Here is a 23,799-nt window from a genome sequence, read left to right as displayed (position 1 = left end):
CTGCCTATTCTCTATTCCTTACTTACTTAATTGTATTTTTACTGTCACAGTAGGAGAATGCATTTAATGAAAAGGCATCTCACAAGTAGGGATGCCACCTTTCCAAAAGAAAAATACCTACCATTTGTTGTTTGCAGAGTCCGCAAGAGAACTTTTTGTTGAGAATATATTGTTGCTTACTTTTATTTTTTGTTGTAATTTAGTCCTTAATGTTGGTTTTTCATAGCTATGACACTGCTTTGTTGGAATCTGTTAAACCTGAATAACTATTTTCCTATGGGGGCATTCATTTTTAAACGAGTGCAATTCTAACTGTTTTACAAATGTACAAGCTTTTGTTGCACTTGTATACTGTGATCATTATTGCTTAGCCACAAAATCAGTGTTCATCCGTTGAAGTGCTTGCAAAGCGCTGTCACATTTCATGTTGGTTTTCCGTGCCTTAGAGCTAAACCAGTTTAAAGATGTGCGGGCATTCTCTCTGGGATTTGCAGCTTGGAGTTCATACCCTGACTAATGAACCTCTGGCAATACCCCAATAATTTGACATTACGGTCTCAAAGTTTGGAAACCAGGGGTGGGGGGGATAGGGAGGGACTTGACAACTTCTGCAACAACACGAGCTAGAATCAGGAACATTTCTCTCATTGTTGACCTTTGTTAAGGTTAGTTTTTTCTGAATTCAGTCACACTTTGTTGTTGATAATTGCTCAGAAGTGACCACAAGCATGTGTGAGCACTGTTAAAAGATTCTACAAAACCAGAAAATATTTTGTGGAGCAGGTATAAACATGTAGTACCTTTTTCAATGAAACGAGTTTGATTACTTTCAGTTATGTGCAACATGGTGAACAGACATAATATCGACCACAAAAATATCGACTGGACATAATATCGAGGTAAAAATATAGAATAGACAAAATATCGACCAGACATAATATAGACTACAAAAATATCGATTACTATTGATATTAATAGCCAAAATATCGAATCAAAAATATAGACTAGACATAATATCGACTAGATAGAATATAGACAACAAAAATATCGAAAATAAGGTAAGTGTTTTATAATTTGTAATAATTGTGTAATATAAATCTGTAGCGGGTTGTGGGTTTATAGGGGAATAGGGTGGGAAGTAATTTAAATATAATTAATTAAATCTGTAATATAATAGTAATTGTTAATTAATTATTCATTGTTAAATAATTAAAATATAATTGGTAATTAATAATAATTGATTAATTGATCAATAATTACATTTTCGTAAAATATTTTCTGTAGCGGGTTGTGGGTTTATAGGGGAATAGGGTGGGAAGTAATTTAAATATAATTAATTAAATCTGTAATATAATAGTAATTGTTAATTAATTATTAATTGTTAATTAATTAAAATATAATTGGTAATTAATAATAATTGATTAATTGATCAATAATTACATTTTCGTAAAATATTTTCTGTAGCGGGTTGTGGGTTTATAGGGGAATAGGGTGGGAAGTAATTTAAATATAATTAATTAAATCTGTAATATAATAGTAATTGGTAATTAATTATTAATTGATAATTAATTAAAATATAATTGGTAATTAATAATAATTGATTAATTGATCAATAATTACATTTTCATAAAATATTTTCTGTAGTGGGTTGTGGGTTTATAGGGGAATAGGGTGGGAAGTAATTTAAATATAATTAATTAAATCTGTAATCTAATAGTAATTGTTAATTAATTATTAATTGTTAATTAATTAAAATATAATTGGTAATTAATAATAATTTATTAATTGATCAATAATTACATTTTCGTAAAATATTTTCTGTAGCGGGTTGTGGGTTTATAGGGGAATAGGGTGGGAAGTAATTTAAATTTAATTAATTAAATATGTAAATTAATAATAATTGTTAATTAATTATTATTTGGTAAATAATTAAAATATAATTGGTAATTATAAATATTTAAAGAATAAATAAATAATAATTAGTCAATTATTTTCTGTAGTGGGTTGTGAGTTTATAGGGGGATAGGGTGGGGAGTAATTTAATAATAACTAATTAAATATGTTAATTAATTAAATTTGTTAATTAATTAATAATTGACCATTAAATAAAATTTACTTCGTAAATAAAAGTAATTGGTTTTGGAAATTAAATTTAAGTTTTGGGTTTTTGGGTAAAGGGGTATTTTTAGGGTTCAGGGTCAGTTTTGGGTTTTTGGGTAAAGGGGTATTTTTAGGGTTCAGGGTCAGTTTTGGGTTTTTGGGTAAAGGGGTATTTTTAGGGTTCAGGGTCAGTTTTTAGTTTTTGGGTAAAGGGGTATTTTTAGTGTTCAGGGTCAGTTTTTAGTTTTTGGGTAAAGGGGTATTTTTAGGGTTCAGGGTCAGTTTTTAGTTTTTGGGTAAAGGGGTATTTTTAGGGTTCAGGGTCAGTTTTTAGTTTTTGGGTAAAGGGGTATTTTTAGTGTTCAGGGTCAGTTTTTAGTTTTTGGGTAAAGGGGTATTTTTAGGGTTCAGGGTCAGTTTTTAGTTTTTGGGTAAAGGGGTATTTTTAGGGTTCAGGGTCAGTTTTTAGTTTTTGGGTAAAGGGGTATTTTTAGTGTTCAGGGTCAGTTTTTAGTTTTTGGGTAAAGGGGTATTTTTAGGGTTCAGGGTCAGTTTTTAGTTTTTGGGTAAAGGGGTATTTTTAGGGTTCAGGGTCAGTTTTTAGTTTTTGGGTAAAGGGGTATTTTTAGGGTTCAGGGTCAGTTTTGGGTTTTTGGGGTACAGGGGTACAGTCTAAAAATAAAGTAAATTTTAATTTAAATTAAATTAATTTAATGAAATTAAATTAAATTAAATTATATTATATTAATATGTTTCTTTAATAATATGTTTTTATATATATATATATATGTATTATTTTTGGTGATATAATTTTTTACTTTATACTAATTATTTATTAATATTACATGTATTTAATAATTATTTCTAAGTTTATATTAAATATATTTATATATATTATTTTTAACTTAATTTTAAGACATTTAAAAAAATCGATATTTTTACAGTCTATATTTTTGTAAGTCGATATTTTGGAGTCGATATTTTAGTACTTACCTGTTTGAAGATAGGCAGTCGATATTTTGTCCCTCGATATTTTAGACTCGATATTTTGGTATCTCGATATTTTTGAGGTCGATATTATGTCAGTGATCCGTGCAACATATGTTCTGAAGCGGATATCTGTTGCTAGCAAGGCTTGCATTTTGTAAATTCAAAGGGGAAAACTTTATTGACCAATGATTTTATTAGGATGCAGCTAGGCAAATGTGAACCTGAAACCATGTTTTTGTAGTTTACCACAGTGGTGACAGGCTTGCAATTGATGCTTGAACTCCTGTTCGACTTTGCAGTTTTCTAGTGCAGGGGCTACAGCGTCTGGAGCTGGCAAGAGGGCCTTTAAAATGTGGGAGACCAGAAGACTATTTCTATGGCACTCAGCATAACAGAGTAAAGGATTTTGATGATTCAATGCAGGCAAAGTATGGAGGGGGATTGCTTTTGAAAGGGTGCAAGGTCAGCAGTCTAGGTATGAAGTTGTATGGAGGCTCCTCTACTGTGGCACAGAACGGAGAGAAGGTCCCATCCTCCACTTGATACAGCAGATAGAGGAAAGGATGGCACCCCAAACTGAACATCGGTGAGCAGGGTATGGTCCTCAGAGAGAGCAGAGTAAACAGGCAAAAGGAGCTCTATTGGGACTGGACAGTAGAAAAAATGTTGTAAATGAACCCTTTGATTTCCCCGTTTGGCATCCACTGCCATGTTGAGGGAACTCCTGACAAATGGATTGGAGGTCACACCTGAAGCTGCTTTCATAAGATATACAAGTTTAGTCATTTCCTTAGGGCAATAAGGCAGTGCTCCACATTCCTATCTAATGGTACGTAAAGCACTGTTCACATTAGGTTTGCAGTCAAATGTGATTGTTACTCTGTTTTAAGCCTTCTAACAAGTAATAAAATAAGACCATCATTTTGACGTCTCTAGAGTGAAGAGCTTTTTTGTGTTGTGCTGTCGTTGATGACTGTTACAAAACACATTGTCCATGAAGATGATGTACAGGCACCCCAAACTCTGCAGACCAATTACAAATCCATAGTAAATGTAGATTTTCAGAAGTAAGCAAGGAGCACCTACTAGGACGATTCATACTGTGCTCTCCAATTGAAACTCAGGAATTGTGTTCAGAAGCACCTCCAGACAACCAATGGTGCAACAGGTATGCTAGAGGATGCTTGAAGACATTATAAAATAAAGGCAGTGAGGCACTCAGCATGACAACATCAGAATGGAGGGTTATTTGGATCTGATGCCGTTTTGCTAACGATGTGCTGAGATGGAGGAGGAAATCAAGTGATGGAATTCTGGGGGGCGGTCTCCCTTTTAGAGGTGCCTGGTAACCTCTGATTGCCGTGGGATTCCTGAAAAATTTGCAGTTGCAAACTGAACAGTTTTTTTGTCACAGATGTAGCACCTTTGTAACTGTAATTTAAATTAATTACCACACCAAAGATCATTTTGTGGGCCGTACTTCTACTAGCACAAATGTAACTAAAAGGCTTCAGTCGGTGGCCAGGCTCTATACTGTGCATATACAACCCACACATCAATACAATGCTGAGTTACTACGGGTGTCTGGGTATGCATCCTGCATTCAGACACCTCACTCTTCATTCTCATCACTCACCCTTCATTTTCATGCTCACCCTGCACTCATAGCGATCACACTGCTCACCGTACACTCACACCATTCACCCTCCTCCTACCCTGCACCGACATAAGCATACCGCTTACCCTGCATGCACATGACACTCCACTCACTTGGCACTTTCACTGCTTACCCTGCACTCACAGCCATCACACTGAACTCACACTGTTACTGTCTACTCGCACAGTCATCCTCCTCTTACCCTGCTCTCACACAAGCACACCACTCATCTTGTACTGACAGCGACCACACTGCACTCATGTCCCTCACCATAGACTCACGCTGTTCTCCCTCCACTTACCCTGTGGTCACATGAACACACCTTTCACCCTGCACTTACAGTGATGGCAAAGCACTCACACCACTCAGGCTTTTCACCCTGCACTTACATGAGCACAGCACTGATCCTGCAATCATGTGCCACTTCAATCACCTGTCAGTCTCACTGCTAAATTTGCAGTCTCACTCAAGCAAGCACATTTCTGACTAAGCATTCATTACTCCCACTCTGCACTTTCACCCGCACCCAAACTCATATGTCACAACACTTACCATGCAGTCACTCCTCTCACCCTACTCTTCCACTGTCAAATCGCTCACTGTGCACTCACATAGACATTCCTGTCACTTACACAGCTCACCCTTCACTCACATCTTCACACACATCTTGACTCACATCTTGGCTCCCATGGGCACAACACTCACCCTGCACTCATATCACACAAACAAGCATAGCACTCACCCTGGAGTCACACCACTTACCCTGCACTTCCTCCTCTCACCCTGCACTCACACAGACAAATCTCTCAGTCTGCATTCATCAAGGCACCCTGTTCATCCTTCGTGCACACAGGGACAATAGTCTGCCGGAACACACCACTTACTCTGCACTAACTCCACTCCACATGCACTCATCAGACACTCTCACAAATCACCCTTCACCCTTGCCGCTCACCCTGCATCACACACAGGCACACCACTCATCCTGTACTCACACCACCTTGCATTTGCTCCCATCACTGCACTCACTCCTCCCACCCGACAATCACATGGGCCCTCCTCTCACATTGCATGCATGCAGCTCACCTGACACTCACACTGGCAAATCTTTCACTCTACACTCTCGCCAATCATGCTACATTCACTCACACTATTCACCATCAACCAGCACTTACATGAGCACACCTCTAACTCTACACATATACAACATTTTACAACTCCATTAATCTACAAATATTTCTACAAAGGCACCCTTAAGAATATCTGCTCTTTTTGTGGTACTACATGCCTAATTAATTCCATCTACAACAAAGGGGCTGGTGCAAGAGCAGAGAGTGGACTGACAATGTGGCATGGCACGAGGAGGGAGACTAGGGCGGAGGCTGTGGGGTATGGTGCTGAATTGAAAAACGTGTGACAGCTTTAGCCATTCCTGGCTTTCCATTCACTTCAATGCTTTATCCCGAGACATGTCTGTTTGTTTTTACATTGCAAGTTGGGTCTCAAAAAAACAAAAATGTAAAGTGTTACTGGGCAAATACCCATGATGATACTGGATAAAATCCATGGTTGTCGAACAAGTCAAGCATTTCATTAGGTCAGTTGGATGCTGTGATACTACATGTTAATACTGTAACTGCTTGATTCAAAAGTGAAACAAAATTTTTCGGTTTTTGGTGGCAACTAATATTGTATGGTGTATACTATCATGCTCTTTATTTTTTGCTGTACATATTCGATTGCTTGCCATTTTTAATGTGCTACTCACTCAGGGTTTTCTTGGAATTCAAAAATAAATTTTTCCAACATGTCAAATGTGTCAATTGTGCCTCTTGTATTATGTTAATCAAATTATTGTACATATGTATATTTTTACAAATTCACTTCTACTAACACTACAATCCATCTCACTCTCTCCTTGATCATCTCCATTTCACCCTAACCACACTGAATATCTCCTTCACATCTATAACTTCCTCAACCCTCCTCACACTTTTTCTTGTCTTTCCCTTCCTCCATTCCACTTCCTTTCCATCTTTTCACCCACTTTCTTTTCTTTGCCCCCTTTCTCTTTTTCACTTTTCTCTTTCTCTTTGCTTGCCACTCCTCTTTTTTCCTTTTTCTTCGTCCTTTTCTCCTTCTCCTGTCTCTACCGTCTTTCTGCCCTCACACCACGACTCACGACTGTTCTATACTATTTCTCGCTCTACTACTCCACTATAATACACTGTTTTAACTTGCACTGAACAATACAGCCCTGAAGAAGCCCCAGGCCTGCTGGCCGCTCAGGGGTGAAACACGTGTTGGCTGTTCACTCTGATGTGTCAATAAATACGTTCTGCACTAACCTATGGGAATTTATTGGAATTATTCCAAAGAATTAACAATCAAACCTTCAAGCCCCAGCACAACCTTTTCTCTCTACGTTAACAAGGGGGTAAGGGGTGTCCCCCTTACTGAGGGCTGAAACGCAAATAGATTGGAAGCTCATTTAATTGGTCAGTAAGGGTTGGTGACCTTGTTACCCCTTCAACTTGTGAAACTAAATTTAAGCCCTGCAGAGCTATTTTAAGGAAGTGTATTTTTCATTCATATCATACTTGTAACAAACATTGACAAAGCAATATATTACTATGTTGAATAATGTATAGAGAATCTGTTTTCATTAAGTTTCCCTAAAGGGTAAGGCAGGTACAGCAGTAGCAGCAGGGCAAGCTTTTCTAACACAATAAAAGCAAATGTACTAATTGAAGTGTGAGTGGCAGTGTGTGTGTGAGTGAGTGTGACAGAGTACAAAGGTACAAGAGTGCAAGAGATATAGTGAGAAAGTGTGTAAGAGAATGTATTTATTTATTTATTGCATTTGTAGCGAGCAGCAGCTACCCACAAAGGGTTTCCCGGCACGAAAAGTGGAGCAAATGTAAGTAAGGATAGGCGGACAATGCTACTACAAATTAAATAATATGGTTTTTAGGATTTTACGAAAGCTCATGTAGTTTGTTTCATTGCGTGCTGCTGATGGGAGAGCATTCCATAGTGATGGCCCAAGATAGGAAAAGGACCCGGCGCCCATACGTGTGAGCTTGATTTTTGGAATTACCAACTTTTCAGATGAGGAGGAACGGAGGGTGCGGACAGGGTGGTGCAGATGGGCAAGTGACTGAAGGTATTTTGGTGCCGTGCCTGTGTGGATTGTGTGCATAAAGCAAAGTGTCTTAAATTTGACTCGGCAGTCGACTCTCAGCCAATGAAGGTCTCGAAGATATTGGGTAGTTGGGGTAGATCTGGGGATTTTGCATATTAGCCTGGCAGATGAATTTTGAATGACCTGTAATTTACGAATCGATGCTTTATTTGCCCCCAAATTAAGCACATTTCCATAGTCAAGCCTGGAAGTAATTAAGGCATTGACTACTGTCTTCTTGGTAGAGTCAGGCAGCATCCAGCAGATTTTCTTTAGCCATCTAAGGATGGCCGAACACGTGGCTGCGGTTTTTACCACCTGCTGGTGCATATTAAGTGAGTCGTCGATAATGATACCGAGGTTACTTGCTTGTGTGACTGGAACGGGGAGTCCACCCATTTCTTGAGGCCAATGGTTGGGGCCCCACAAGAGCTTGCTTTTTCCGAATATGATAACCTGAGAATGTGTGTGTGTGTGAGTGTATGCATGCTATGCTTACAGAGGGAATTTTTAGAGGTACCCAAGACTATTGCTGCAGTATCCATGGTAACTTTTTGGCACTGTCATTTTGAATGTACTCATTGGCATATGGGGCTCCCCCATGAACAAATTAGGACCGTGGCATAGTGGAAGTTATTTCTGACATAAGACATTTGAAAAAAATCAGATTTATTCCTAAAAAAGCCAGGCCTCCTTGGTGCACCTTGAAAGTACTGGAATATTTTATGAATGCCCATAAGGGTCTGTCACATTTTAGAAATGTGATCTCACACATTTAAAAACATTCTCAGGGAAGAAGTCAACTCTCCCTTAAATCTTCTACAAGAAATATGGTAAATTGGTTTGCTTGCTTCAATCTGGCGGAAGTATCCCATCCCACCATTTACATGGATGTTTTTCCTCATATAATGGCTATAAGGTTAGGTCTGACCTCGTTTCAGGAAATGCTTGTGCTACCCCATTGCTGGGAGCTTGACCGGCTTTAGGGCGGTGTGACCTGTTGCAGCCGCACCTCGCGTTGACTTTGGTGAGGGACACGGAGTTTTAAAATAATTTTTGGTTTAAAAGCAAATGAACTTCCTTGTGCATCAGGCAGTTTTCAGGCAACAATAAAAATGTCAAGATAACTCTAGTGATTAATGTTCCTACTAGTGAGAGTTAGAACTGTTGTCTAGTGAATGTTTAGGCTCATCGTAAAGTAGCGCGGAGGGTTAATGTGCCTGCTGCAAAGAACATGTACCATGCAGATCACAAAATTGAGTGAACTATGAGTAGCACTATAAAAAATAGACATGATTTTTCCACATTTGATCTAATTACTTTATGAATGCAAATAACAATAAAGCATACCGTGACTATATTCCTGCCTTTCTCAATATCTTTCTTCAAAACTATCCGATTATATTCATTTACGGGGCGTACGGTTTCATGCAATGGACGATTTGTATAGGGACGCTGGAAAGTTCACAAGGTTGTCCCTGTCCCCCCTAGAAATCTAGTGTCTCCTACGCCCCTGTTAGTCAGCATTACTATTTTCTTACCTCGAAGCAGGTCTTATAAACTAGCGCCACCAGGCAGTGCCCCAGCAACAGCAGTCCATGTACAGTAGTACTGAACACCTCGCGTGGAACAGGCCAACAGCGAAACGTCTGCAACAGTCTGCACGTGAACCGTACACAGTGGGCGTTGTACTCGGGCAACCACAGAGCCCCAGAATCAAACCGGTCCCGGAAGATAGTAATAAACCCCTGGAAGAAAGTTGTTTTTATGGGCGCTGTGTCCTTCACTTCCGTCGTGTTCAGTGGTTCTGACCCGCATCTGATCATCAGGGCACAACGACGCATGACTCGCCCTGCAGCCGGCTACTCCAAGCCGAAGCCCAGAACTACCACAAGACGTTCAAAAGCCAAACCTGTAAAAAGTTATATTCAGTTTACGTTGTCGTGTGCTGCTCTCAAGGGCTGGGTCGCCCACCTTGAGCGTCGGGGTCGCTGCCGCGTCTTACCTGTAGCTCCGAAGACAGCGATGGTCTTGCAGGCCATTTCACTTGCGGGTGATGCACGACGGCGTCTGTCACCCAGAGATCCCCGGATTCCCCGCCGGTGGAGATGTACTCACTGTGTGAGTTCAGGCGTGGGCGGTCCCTGCCTGTGCGGAGCCCGGGGCTGGTGATTCACTCGGCGCGTGCCGGTGCCAGGAGAGGAGGGCTGGGCCCACTGCACGTGCACGGGGAAGCAGGCGCTGCTGGCAGCATTGCACCCGGGCTGAGCCAGCGCAGGGCTGCCGGGTCACAGAACATTACACCAGTCAGAAGGGATCACACTGTTTAATGTCGGTTGACAACTTGGACATCCATGTGAAGAACACATTTACTTAAAAAATACTTCACATTATTTGCCTCAGCTGCAGATTACCATCAAGTCACGTGGGCATTGTAACTTTTAGGATAAACAGATACCACTTAAAAGAAAAATCCACTCACAGAATTGATGTAGGAGATTTATAATTTTCTGGCATGTTGGCATGTTGCCACATTGCCACATAATTTAGTAAACTAAAAAATGTGATCTCCTATTACCGCATAATTCGAGTGTCCCTGGTTATAGGTTTAATCATAAAAGCAAGCAGATGTGGAAATTCTAGCAGCAGGGTACTAGGAACAGAAATAGCATAATGGACAGGTACTTTTTGCATACTTGCACCATCTGACTAGCTTAGTGTGTAAATCGTACAACTGCATGGCATTTACACAAATATCCAAGGCTAAATCCACTCGTCCACATTAATCCCACCCAGGTCAGTACCAAACTCCCCTACTCATAGTTATTTGACAGCCCATAATCCAACTTGCCTGCAACATAGAACCAAGCAACATGCACCAAACCACGCTTCCACACATTGTCTAAAACTGCATGACCCACAATCATCTCAAACTTTTACTGTCTCAGGACCAGATTTGTGAGGCTGTTGGCAAATGTAACATTTAAAGTCTGATTTTAAGGAGGCCGTTCATAGGATTTCTATTGGTGGAAGTCCTGCTTGCACTACACTGCATTTCCCCATCATAATATATGGGTGTATATGTCGGCCTCCGTGCCAGTGGTGCCAGTGGAAACACTGCCATGGCGATGGCATATTTATGGTGAAGACAGAGACGGAAATGGTGATGTACCTGTTGCCAAATGTAGGTGGGCCAGACCACCCCCATTTTTACAGCATCTTCTGCATGCAAGTACTCTCAGTGAACCATGACAGCTTCAAAGGTCTTGGAGAAAACACCCATCGCATCAGGAAAATGTGGCAAACAGATATAATGGAAATGTTCTCCCTCCAGGTGGTGGTACATCTACAGTACACAAATGTGTATTCATTTGTACATTCCTATAAAGCATACTCAACATGAGCAATCCCACCAAGTCTCCAAGGTATGGGTGAATTGTCACAGGTTTTTCCTCGAGATGGTTAAAGCCATGGTGTCATCATCATCAATAAATCTTTATTCGATTATTTTTCAAACCATAAAAGATAACTATGCATCAATATTTTATGCGGGAATTATATGGTCATGCTATATGGTGTCAAACACACCATATACCACCACCGTATAATTCCCGCATAAAACACTCTAAAAACGAAAGTACACCAATGATAGACCACATCATATGTAAAATAATAAAATGGTAAAAGTAGCTTCACTCAATAAAATCCTTCTAATCTTTAAAACCTATTTTGAAAAGAGATTGTACTAAAACTGCGCTCAGTTGATAGTATTTTTGACGAAAACACGGCAATAAAAGTCTACGTTCAGAATTTGTTACCCTTTCTAAATGCCATCTGAAGTTGGCATCAATGTGTGGGCAATGTTGGTAACTTTAGACGATTCCCTCTGCCACCTACTTTCCATACAAAAGTTAAGAAACAGGATTTTGATGGAATCTTTAGCAAAGGTAGGTAAAGACAAAAAAAAATGGGGGTTGCCCAGATTCACGGGCAGTGTTCTTATATATCCTGGTCAAGGTATGCGAACTGCGTAATCTAAAAATAGACAATCACGCAACACCAATCTATTCAGGATCGTCTCTGATTAGGACCATACAGAGTGTCATAGTAAAAGTGGTCTAAATCTGATCCGGTCCTTCATATCCTGCATATTGCATACCCAGTCCGCATGGTAAATGTCGAAAGCATCTGGGACAGCTTTGGGGAGCTGCCAATAGTCTCCTAAGAAGTTTTTTCTGCAATTCGTATGTTCCCAATATTAGTATTCTCCCAAACACCTGCTCCATAGCTGGCCACAGACATACATTTAGATTCATATATAGTACACATTTCTTTTAGAGCTTTCTGCCCTACAGGCCAGTATCCAGGAGTAAAAGCATTGGGGACCACGACCCATTGTAATGACAACAATGTTAAAGGATGTTGGCATGGATGAAGTGGATTCTCCTGAGGGATTTTGGTACATTAATTCAGACTATTTTCAGATTTTTTTTTTTTTTTTAATATGTGCATTTTTTAATCAAGTTCTTTGTTATTTTCAGATTTAAGGGGCGCAATACGTTTCCTTGTATTTTATCACTAGGCTATTCCCAAAAACATTTTACAATATTGTATCATTTAAAGCCTATTGCACTAGAAACATTAGTCAAAGGAGGACTCCATTTTACACAAGGTGCCTCATGAATTTCTGGTAACTGTGTGGCAAATCATAGGTTTTGGAGCACTTCAGGCCTGGACAAATAGGTAATGCTGGAAAGATATTATATACAGGTTTGTAAAGGAGGGCATGGGAAATTCCCTCACCGAATTTCTGGCAAAACCGAAGGGTATGTTGTGTATTTTGGGGCATGCAATATTGGCTCAAAACAGGGTACAATTTAAATACAAGTTTGTACTGGACTTTTGGGGTAAAATAGGGGTTTCTCCCGAAGGATGCTTGTGAAAATGCAAGCCACATGGTGCCTTTTAATCACATTAAATTTCCACCTAGTGTTGGAAGTGAAAGAGTTTGAAACTGCCTGTTATTTGACAACGAATATATGACGTTATCCGGCAGGTGAAAAGCCCGCATACCATCACCCCTCATTTTTCATAACGCAAGTGCTATTACTCCAACATACCATAACTCCGCAAACATTTACTCCGCATATGTCTTTACCACGCATGCCATTACAACGTAAAGGCATGCGTGGTGAAGGCATAAACTATGTGAATATATATAACTTCAGCAGGTCTGGCATGCTGCAGTCTGCCTGAATTAAAAAGTTAAAACAACGCCACGGCGTTGTTTTAACTTTATAAACAGTGGAAACTAAGATAGACTGAATTTACTGCCGTGATCAAGACCGAGAAGGTCGTAACGTGTAGGAATGAGGAGAGAGATGATTTGAATAAATCATTATAACATACAAGGAGAGTGCCACATATTTTTTCGTTTGATGAAAAGTATTATTGCGAAATCTGGTCCTGATTTTGCCGTGTGCACCAACTGGACTGCGCGCCCCCCGCTGAGGACTGTATTGTTGGTATATATATATATATATATATATATATTACCTACTGGCGGTCGCCAGTAGGTATATATAGTTAGGATTTTTTCTCTATGGGATTTTTGAAAATTCTATGTCTAATAACTTTGGCGTTTGTGGACGGAATTGGCTGAAATTTTCAGGAAAATGGCACATTTTGTTTCTGAGCAGCCCTTGAAAATTTTGGGGGGGGGTTCGTCAAGGGGGGGCCGAGAAAAAAGGGGGGTCCCAAAACGTGTTTTTAACATTGAGTTTTCCATAGGGCGGTTGGCCTCACTTTTAGCCCGAACGGCTGAATGGATTTGCACGAAACTTGGCAAAATTGTAGGGACTGGTAGCCCGATGTGCCTTTGCTAGGTCTCAATATATGTGCTCCAGTGGATTTTGAGAAATTAACGTTCAAAAAAAGATATATATCTGTTACAGCGGACCGGGCAGCGCTCCGGTTCGCGGACTTTTCGCGGTACGGAGCTTTGTGAAGCGAAGCTGATTGGTTCTCCGGCGTCTGTGAACATTCCAAACAGTCCGTAGCGGCCGCCATCTTGTCTCTCGGTAGGATCGAGAGACAAGAGGAGGCCAAAGCGAAGGGGCAAATGACCATAAGGGAGTATAGTAGATCCTCGCTGACCCCCTAGGTTTGATGTGGAGGTTTTAAAAGGGCCCCGCGGGGCAAAAAAATAAAATAATAATAATAATCGAACGGCTGAATGGATTTGCACGAAACTTGGTAAAATATTAGGGACTGGTAGCCCGATGTGCCTTTGCTAGGTCTCAATATATGTGCTCCAGTGGATTTTGAGAAATTAACGTTCAAAAAAAGATATATATCTGTAACAGCGCTCCGCTTCGCGTAACGGAGGTTTGCGAAGCTGATTGGTTCTCCGGCGTCTGTAAACATTGCAAACAGTCCGTAGCGGCCGCCATCTTGTCTCTCGGTAGGATCGAGAGACAAGAGGAGGCCAAAGCGAATGGGCAAATGACCATAAGGGGGCATAGTAGATCCTCCTTGACCTCTTAGGTTTGATGTGGAGGTTTTAAAAGGGCCCCGCGGGGCAAAAAAAAAAATAATAATAATAATCGAACGGCTAAATGGATTTGCACGAAACTTGGCAAAATTGTAGGGACTGGTAGCTCGATGTGCCTTTGCTAGGTCTCAATATATGTGCTTCAGTGGATTTTGAGAAATTAACGTTCAAAAACAAGATATATATCTGTAACAGCGCTCCGCTTCGCGGAGATAAAATTATATCTGTATTACCTAGCTGTTGCTAACACCAGTTAGCGACGGCTAGTAGGAGATAGCGACCATCTTGGGCCCCACTTTGCATGTGAGTGATATTTATCACTAATGACATGCAAAGTGGGCATGCCAAGATGTTAGCGACTGGAAACAGTCGCTAACATCGCTATCTCCTATTATCAACTTTTGGAAATATTCGCGATAAGCGCGAATATCTCCAAAAGCTAGCACCTGCCCTGAGCAGTTCTTAGCCATGTTATCCAATGGGAGGTGGATAACATGGCTAAGAGCATTAGCTCGGTAATGCATGAATATCGCTGAGTTTTCAGCGATATTAATGCATTGCGGTCGTTTTTTATCGTATTTGCGATAAACCTTGATAATAGCAAGGTTTATCTGCGATAATTTCTGACGATGCTTAGCGGTAAAAAAATCGTTGCTAAGCATCGTTAGGGATAAATATCGCTTAACTTTGGTAATATGCCCCAAAGTCTGTTAAAGTTCGATTCGAAGGAAATCAGGAAGTGTTGAAAAACATTGTCTGCGCCATCTTGCCTTTTTTCAAATGCCACACTTTTGTCGTGCACGGCAGTCATTTTAGATGCCTTGACCAGACCCACTCTGTGCACGCTGTCGATCCTTAGCATGGCTCCCCACCCTCGCAAGCATCTCCCCCAGGCAGTGGTCACCCCCGCTCTCTGTCTTATGCATGGGTAATAAACCACCCCCCATCTGCGCTGTTCTTCCCTGAGAATCACACCCTGTGCCCGCCCGACACCTCCCTTTCGCCCTATTCACTACCGCACCCTCTGACACTCCTTTTCCTCTGTGTCCGATTGTCCAGGCCGGTCCTAGGGTATCAGCTAGCCCTGCAGATGTAGTTTATGGCCCCAGCTGTAAAGAATCACCCCTCTTCAAAGGAGTTATAGTAGATCAAGGCCCACACTCGATGAGATCCGTCACAGCAGACGCGTTCCTATTATCTGAAAACCATCCTGTATTGTGATTGGGGAGGGGACCGAGCCTGAAGCGGAAGATTCCAGGGATGACTCTTTGTACATCAAAGTTTTTACAATTATGTGTCACATTAAAAATATATAGCACTCCAACAAAGTAGTAAGATTATAAAACTTTAATAACTTATAAATATATACAAGAAAACAAAAACAGTAATAACATATAAACATTTTTAGGGAAAAACAACGAAGTAGCGGTCGGCTGTGCGAATAGTCCCAACGCAGCACAACGTCCAGATTTCTGGCGTGGGGCGTCGCGGGGGGTGGGTCATCAGTAGCAAACTGTTGTGCGAATAGTTCCAAGGCAGCAGAACGATGGCACCAAGGTGATGTCCAGTAAGTTGCCGCACTGGTTTTGGTATCCTACAATGCTGCTCCGAATAACGGCGTGGGGCGCCCCGGGGGAGGCGGCGTGAACGGGCCTCTCCAGGTGGAGTCTCGTCTGTTGTAGTGGGGCGCCCCTTTACCGTTTCAGTTGCCATTCCGTCCGCTTTTGGTCCACTGTGTCAAAAGCCGCAATTCAGCTGAGTTGCGCCCACTCTTGCGGTGCAGCGATAGGCGGCTGTCACAGGACTCTCAAAATGGCGGCAGGCTGTTTCCTTTTTGGGCCTGGTCCACTGAAATGGCCCTGGGACACCTTGGAAATCGGACGCTTGTCTGCTAGGTCTTGGACCCCATTCTCGAAAGCGTCCCCTCCGCCTTGAGGATTCATCAAAAGTTTTGGGGGCCCCCGACTCCTGTAGGCTTCTGGTGGGGAGCGGCTGCCATGATTGCTCGCGGAATGACCACGACGGAGCCACGAGATGGTGGTGCTCTCATGCTGACGCCAGCTTCAGTCTGAAACATCCAGAAACAAGGTGGGGCTTTCATCGTTTGGGAAAAAAAAAAGTTTTCATCCAATGAAAAGTGTTGTTTTTAGGTCATATGATCAAGCCTTCCATCATTAGGAAACCAAAAGTAAAATGAACCAATGAAAAGTTTTATAAACAAGTCACATGACCTGTTATGCGGCATAGGGTATAAAATGCGGAGAAAATACGTTGGCACGTGAGGCGGCGTCAGTAGCGGACCGATGTGCGAATAGGCCGAAGGCAACACAACGCGCCAAGATCCGGATGGCACCGAGGTGGTGTCCAGCAAGTTGCAGCACTGGTGTGGCCATCCTACAATGCTGAAAGTCGGCGTGGGGCGCCCCGTTGGCCTGTGAGTTTGCGTCAGTAGCGGACCGATGTGCGAATAGGCCGAAGGCAGCACAACGCGCCAAGATCCGGATAGCACCGAGGTGGTGTCTAGTAAGTTGCCGCACTGGTGTGGCCATCCTACAATGTTGAAAGTCGGCGTGGGGCGCCCCGTTGGCCTGTGAGATGGCGTCAGTAGCGGACCGATGTGCGAATGGGGCCAAAGGCAGCGCAACAATATTTTCTGACTAGAAGACACCACAAGGCGCTGAGAAGCCAAGATTCGGATGGCACCGAGGTGGTGTCTAGCAAGTTGTGGTACTGGTGTGGCCATCCTACAATGGTAAAAGTCGGCGTGGGGCGGCCCGTTGGCCTGTGAGATGGCGTCAGTAGCGGACCGATGTGCGAATGGGGCCAAAGGCAGCGCAACAATATTTTCTGTATGGAAGATACCACTAGGCGTTGAGATGCCAAGATCCGGATGGCACCGAGGTGATGTCTAGCAAGTTGCTGTACTGGTGTGGTCATCCTACAATGCTGAAACTCGGCGTGGGGCACCCCATTAGCCTGTGAGATGGCGTCAGTAGCGGACCGATGTGTGAATAGGCCGGAACCAGCACAAGGCGCCAAGATCCGGATGTCACCGTGGTGGTTTCATAGTTGAGAGGCACTTCATCTGCAGTGGGGCGCCGAGATCCGGATGGCACCGAGGTGATGTCTAGCAAGTTGCTGTACTGGTGTGGTCATCCTACAATGCTGAAACTCGGCGTGGGGCGCCCCATTAGCCTGTGAGATGGCGTCAGTAGCGGACCGATGTGTGAATGGGGCAAAGGTAGCGCAAGAATATTTTCTGAATAGAAGACACCACAAGGCGCTGAGATGCCAAGATCCGGATGGCACCGAGGTGGTGTCTAGTAAGGTGCGCTGGTGTGGCCATCCTACAATGCTGAAAGTCGGCGTGGGGCGCCCCGTTGGCCTGTGAGATGGCGGCAGTAGCGGACCGATGTGCGAATGGGGCCAAAGGCAGCGCAACAATATTTTTGGAATAGAAGAGACCACAAGGCGCTGAGATTCGGTTAGCACCGAGGTGGTGTCTAGCAAGCTATGCAGCTGAGTTGCGTGCGCACTTGCGGCGAATAGGTCGAAGGCAGCACAACAATGTTTTCTGAATAGAAGACACCACAAGGCGCTGAGATTCGGTTACCACCGAGGTGATGTCTAGCAAGTTGCCGCACTGGTGTGGCCATCCTACAATACTGCTCCGAATAACGGCGTGGGGTGCCCGAAGGGGGGGGAGGCGGCGTGAACGGGCCTTCCTAGGTGGAGGCTCGTCTGCTGTAGTGGGGCGCCCCTTTACCGTTTCAGTTGCCATTCAGCTGAGTTTCGGCTGCTCTTGATGCTACAGCGACAGGCGGCTGCAACAGGACTCTCAAAATGGCGGCCTGTTCTTTGGATTTGGGTCTGGTCCACTAAAATGGCCCTGGGACACCTTAGAACTCGGACGCTCGATTTTTTTTTCCTTTCCTGTACATGCAAAAAAAGGTAAATGCCCGGTACGTTACACGCTTCATCTGCCACGATGAACTCTCCAGAGGAACCGAAAAAAAATATAGTTATGGTAACTATACCATGCATCGTCATATGGAGAGGTGGCACCAATTAATTATAGTGCTGCATAAAAGAGAGATTTGGAGGAGAACCCCTGACCTGCTAGTACATTCATCAAAGAAGTGGCACTGACAGCATCAGAGGCAAGGGAAACGGTCCCAAATATTTAGAAGAACTTTGGAAAGATTAAAATGACATGTTTAGATTGTGGCAAATTAATTTCATGTGGACAGATGAGTGTTACTCTAATAAATACAGCATATGAACATCATCATAGTCGATGGTTGGTAGAGACATTTTGACTATATCCTGGACCTGCCCGTCCTCGCCCAAAATGGCGCCGGAATAAATGGGACTCGTAACTCCTTGTTGTGTACTGGTTGCAGAACCTTGAAATCACGAGATACGTATGCAGTTTTGAAGCACATGGCGGGCGGGGACGAGAATTGATTGAATATTTCGACATCCCTATTGATATTAAGTTCTGATGTGTTATTGATTACTGTACTATTGAAAGTTCGAATTAACGTCACCCATGGTACTTGCCCGCAAATGTATATCTAGATAATTTTATTGTAACTGGCCCTGTCGTATTTTAATTATAAAATGTACGTCCACCGATTCCGTAACTGTTAGACACCTTAGTTCTTGCAACCTAATGGCCCGCCCGTTACGTTCCTCTACAGTGTAAATGTCTACTCATCATATACGATTACAGTTTGCTCCGTGGCCGGCCCACGTGGTTATAGGCTCGTATTTGTATAATGAAATTTTCACAATAAAGGTTTTTAAAAGAAAACATGGTAGTAGTATATACATTGGTAAAGTTTTTAATAATAGTCACTGTTTTAGAATCATTAAAAGGCAAGTGAAATAAAGCAGACCAATTACATGAAGGGTAAAAGGTATAATACGAAGGAACGCAGTAAAGATAAATGGTCAAGGGCTGTTGTGTTTTCTACTCCTGCAACATAAAGTGATCGATAAGAATCTCATATTCAGGCGTATCGGCGACTAAGACAGCAGGTCGACCCTCTTTTGCTCAACGGCTCCGTCATGGGACGAAGAAACGCTCTTTTTCTCGAAAAAAGAATATATTTTACTTGCAGGACAGTTGTAAATTTTCCGGGAAAGTACATTAGCCTGGAACATTATAACATATATTTAAGAAAAAATAATGTTCGGAAGTAATAAAAAGCGTAATTTTTAGGTCATATGACCAAGCCTTTCATCATTAGAATAAGAAAAGTAAAATGAACCAATGAAAAGTTTTATTAACAAGTCACATGACTTGTTATGCTTACGTTACGCGCTGCGCGCCCCGGATGACTTCCGGATGCGCTAACGCGGCGCGTCATATGATGCATTACGCGACAACGCAGGTCCAGAATATAGTCAAAATGTCTCCACCAACCAGCGGTCGGAACACAACCCCTTTCAGCAGGCTAAATAGTTCTGTTAAATGACAACAGAAGGGACAGGCAACAAGAACCATCAGTCAAAGAGGGGAGGGCTAGTTCTTCTCTACCGGGTTACATTGGGGCGCTACCGGAACTGATCGAATTGGTAGTCTACAGTGTTTCTGGATGTTTCAGACTGAAGCTGGGGTTAGCATGAGAGCAGCACCATTTCGTAGCTCCGTCGTGGCCATTCCGCAACCAATCATGGCAGCCGCTCTTTATCGTTATTTTGGGCGGGGTGGGTGGCGGAGCCGAGCTGTTTTGCAGCCATCATTGTGTGGAGTTCAGTTCATCTCACTAGTTTTGTATTTGTCATGAGGGGTTGTTCCTAATGTTTCTATTTTAGCGAGGTCAAAAAGAGATCCCATTAGTGGCCTACTGATTTTGCTCGATTCCTTTTCTTTTTTTTTACACGATTTTTCGTTATCTGCAAAGACTAAACAGAGTATTGCGACTCTGTGTTTGTTTGTAAATAGAGAATGAACCAAAGAGAACCAATTCTAAAACAGTAAATACTTGGATAACAATCAATCAAATGGAGAGAGAAGCAGGCACGACGTATTACAACGGGGGCAAAGGCCTGCGTTAACTACCCTTCACTATGTGCAAAGAGAGAGTACTCCTAATAGAAATGAGGGGGGGCGGGGGCACCATTCAAAGCAGATCAGTGTGCATAAACACGAAAATGTTTTCACTTACCACGTACTTGACATTCGACAGCTTATGATATTTGCTATTAAAAAAACATTGAAATTCACTGAAAAAACCATAGGTTATAGACCATATATAGTTAGGAATTAGCATTTACAAAACCTTGAAAATTCACTGAAAAAACCATAGGTTATAGACCATATATAGTTAGGAATTAGCATTTAAAAAACCTTATTTTACTCACACAAAACCATTGAAATTCCATATATAGTTAGTTGCACTAACTATATATCGCGCACCCGCAATCCACTGCTGATGATGTCACATATTACATCATTCATGACATGGTCTGTGACATCACTGATGGTGGAGGCACGTCTGCTGTAGTGAGGCGCCCCTTTACCGTTTCAGTTGCCATTCCGCCCGCTTTTGGTACACTGTGTCAAAATCCGCCATTCAGCTGAGTTGCGCCCACTCTTGCGGTGCAGCGATAGGCAGCTGCCACAGGACTCTCAAAATGGCGGCAGGCTCTTTCCTTTTTGGGCCTGGTCCACTGAAATGGCCCTGGGACACCTTGGAAATCGGACGCTTGTCTGCTAGGTCTTGGACCCCATTCTCGAAAGCGTCCCCTCAGCCTTGAGGATTCTACAAAAGTCTTGGGGGCCCCCGACTCCTGCAGGCTTCCGGTGGGGAGCGGCTGCCATGATTGCTCGCGGAATGACCACGACGGAGCCACGAGATGGTGGTGCTCTCATGCTGACGCCAGCTTCAGTCTGAAACATCCAGAAACAAGGTGGGGCTTTCATCGTTTGGGAAAAAAAAAAGTTTTCATCCAATGAAAAGTGTTATTTTTAGGTCATATGATCAAGCCTTCCATCATTAGGAAACCAAAAGTAAAATGAACCAATGAAAAGTTTTATAAACAAGTCACATGACCTGTTATGCGGCATAGGGTATAAAAAGCGTAGAAAATCCGTTGGCACGTGAGGCGGCGTCAGTAGCGGACCGATGTGCGAATAGGCCGAAGGGCAGCACAACGCGCCAAGATCCGGATGGCACCGAGGTGGTGTCTAGCAAGTTGCCGCACTGGTGTGGCCATCCTACAATGCTGAAAGTCGGCGTGGGGCGCCCCGTTGGCCTGTGAGTTCGCGTCAGTAGCGGACCGATGTGCGAATAGGCCGAAGGCAGCACAACGCGCCAAGATCCGGATGGCACCGAGGTGGTGTCTAGCAAGTTGCCGCACTGGTGTGGCCATCCTACAATGCTGAAAGTCGGCGTGGGGCGCCTCGTTGGCCTGTGAGATGGCGTCAGTAGCGGACCGATGTGCGAATAGGCCGAAGGCAGCACAACGCGCCAAGATCCGGATGGCACCGCGGTGGTGTCTAGCAAGTTGCCGCACTGGTGTGGCCATCCTACAATGCTGAAAGTCGGCGTGGGGCGCCCCGTTGGCCTGTGAGTTCGCGTCAGTAGCGGACCGATGTGCGAATAGGCCGAAGGCAGCACAACGCGCCAAGATCCGGATGGCACCGAGGTGGTGTCTAGCAAGTTGCCGCACTGGTGTGGCCATCCTACAATGCTGAAAGTCGGCGTGGGGCGCCCCGTTGGCCTGTGAGATGGCATCAGTAGCGGACCGATGTGCGAATAGGGCCAAAGGCAGCGCAACGCGCCAAGATCCGGATGGCAACGAGGTGGTGTCTAGCAAGTTGCCGCACTGGTGTGGCCATCCTACAATGCTGCGCCGAAAGTCGGCGTGGGGCGCTCCGTTGGCCTGTGAGTTCGCGTCAGTCAGTGGGGGTTGTTTGAGGATCTGACTGCATTGGAAAGCAATGTGATGCTGTGCGTCGCCCCCAAGATGAAGGTTCCTCGGCTGCAGTGGGGCGCCCCTTGGTGTTTCACTCGCTATGCAGCTGAGTTGCGTGCGCACTTGCGGCGAATAGGCCGAAGGCAGCACAACAATATTTTCTGAATAGAAGACACCACAAGGCGCTGAGATTCGGTTGGCACCGAGGTGGTGTCTAGCAAGTTGCCGCACTGGTGTGGCCATCCTACAATCCTGCTCCGAATAACGGCGTGGGGTGCCCGAAGGGGGGGGGGAGGCGCGTGAACGGGCCTTCCCAGGTGGAGGCTCGTCTGCTGTAGTGGGGTGCCCCTTTACCGTTTCAGTTGCCATTCAGCTGAGTTTCGGCCGCTCTTGATGCTACAGCGACAGGCGGCTGCAACAGGACTCTCAAAATGGCGGCCTGTTCTTTGGATTTGGGCCTGGTCCACTAAAATGGCCCTGGGACACCTTAGAACTCGGACGCTCGAATTTTTTTTCCTTTCCTCTACATGCAAAAAAGGTAAATGCCCGGTACGTTACCTGCCTCATCTGCCACGATGTACTCTCCAGAGGAACCGAAAAAAAATATAGTTATGGTAACTATACCATGCATCGTCATATCGAGAGGTGGCACCGATTAATTATAGTGCTGCACAAAAGAGAGATTTGGAGGAGAACCCCCGACCTGCCAGTACATTCACCAAAGAAGTGGCACTGACAGCATCAGAGGCAAGGGAAACGGTCCCAAATATTTAGAAGAACTTTGGAAAGATTAAAATGACATGTTTAGATTGTGGCAAATTAATTTCATGTGGACAGATGAGTGTTACTCTAATAAATACAGCATATGAACATCATCATAGTCGATGGTTGGTAGAGACATTTTGACTATATCCTGGACCTGCCCGTCCTCGCCCAAAATGGCGCCGGAATAAATGGGACTCGTAACTCCTTGTTGTGTACTGGTTGCTGAACCTTGAAATCACGAGATACGTATGCAGTTTTGAAGCACATGGCGGGCGGGGAGGAGAATTGATTGAATATTTCGACATCCCTATTGATATTAAGTTCTGATGTGTTATTGATTACTGTACTATTGAAAGTTCGAATTAACGTCACCCATGGTACTTGCCCGCAAATGTATATCTAGATAATTTTATTGTAACTGGCTCTGTCGTATTTTAATTATAAAATGTACGTCCACCGATTCCGCAACTGTTAGACACCTTAGTTCTTGCAACCTAATGGCCCGCCCGTTACGTTCCTCTACAGTGTAAATGTCTACTCATCATATATGATTACAGTTTGCTCCGTGGCCGGCCCACGTGGTTATAGGCCCGTATTTGTATACTGACATTTTCACAATAA

At 43.4% G+C, this 23,799-nt stretch overlaps 1 protein-coding gene across 2 annotated transcripts in view; it reads right to left on the bottom strand.

Moving 5' to 3' along the window:
- The window catches only part of LOC144822687 (nmrA-like family domain-containing protein 1), a 544,667-nt gene that overhangs the window by 89,433 nt on the left and 431,435 nt on the right, over positions 1-23,799 (bottom strand). The window contains exon 1 of one of the 2 annotated variants that reach the window (XM_078680467.1): positions 9,937-10,055. The exons of the other annotated variant lie outside the window; for it this stretch is intronic. Within the exon in view, the coding sequence (XP_078536593.1) occupies positions 9,937-9,973 (37 nt within the window). The 5' untranslated portion in view covers positions 9,974-10,055. Of the gene's footprint in view, positions 1-9,936; positions 10,056-23,799 lie in introns of those variants that run through there. 2 annotated transcript variants of the gene reach the window in all.

The sequence above is a fragment of the Lissotriton helveticus genome, chromosome 3_1 (assembly GCF_964261635.1).
Source record: "Lissotriton helveticus chromosome 3_1, aLisHel1.1, whole genome shotgun sequence".
Classification (NCBI taxonomy): domain Eukaryota; kingdom Metazoa; phylum Chordata; class Amphibia; order Caudata; family Salamandridae; genus Lissotriton; species Lissotriton helveticus.
Note: the sequence above shows the minus strand (reverse complement) of the source record. Positions and strands in the feature narration are given on the sequence as shown.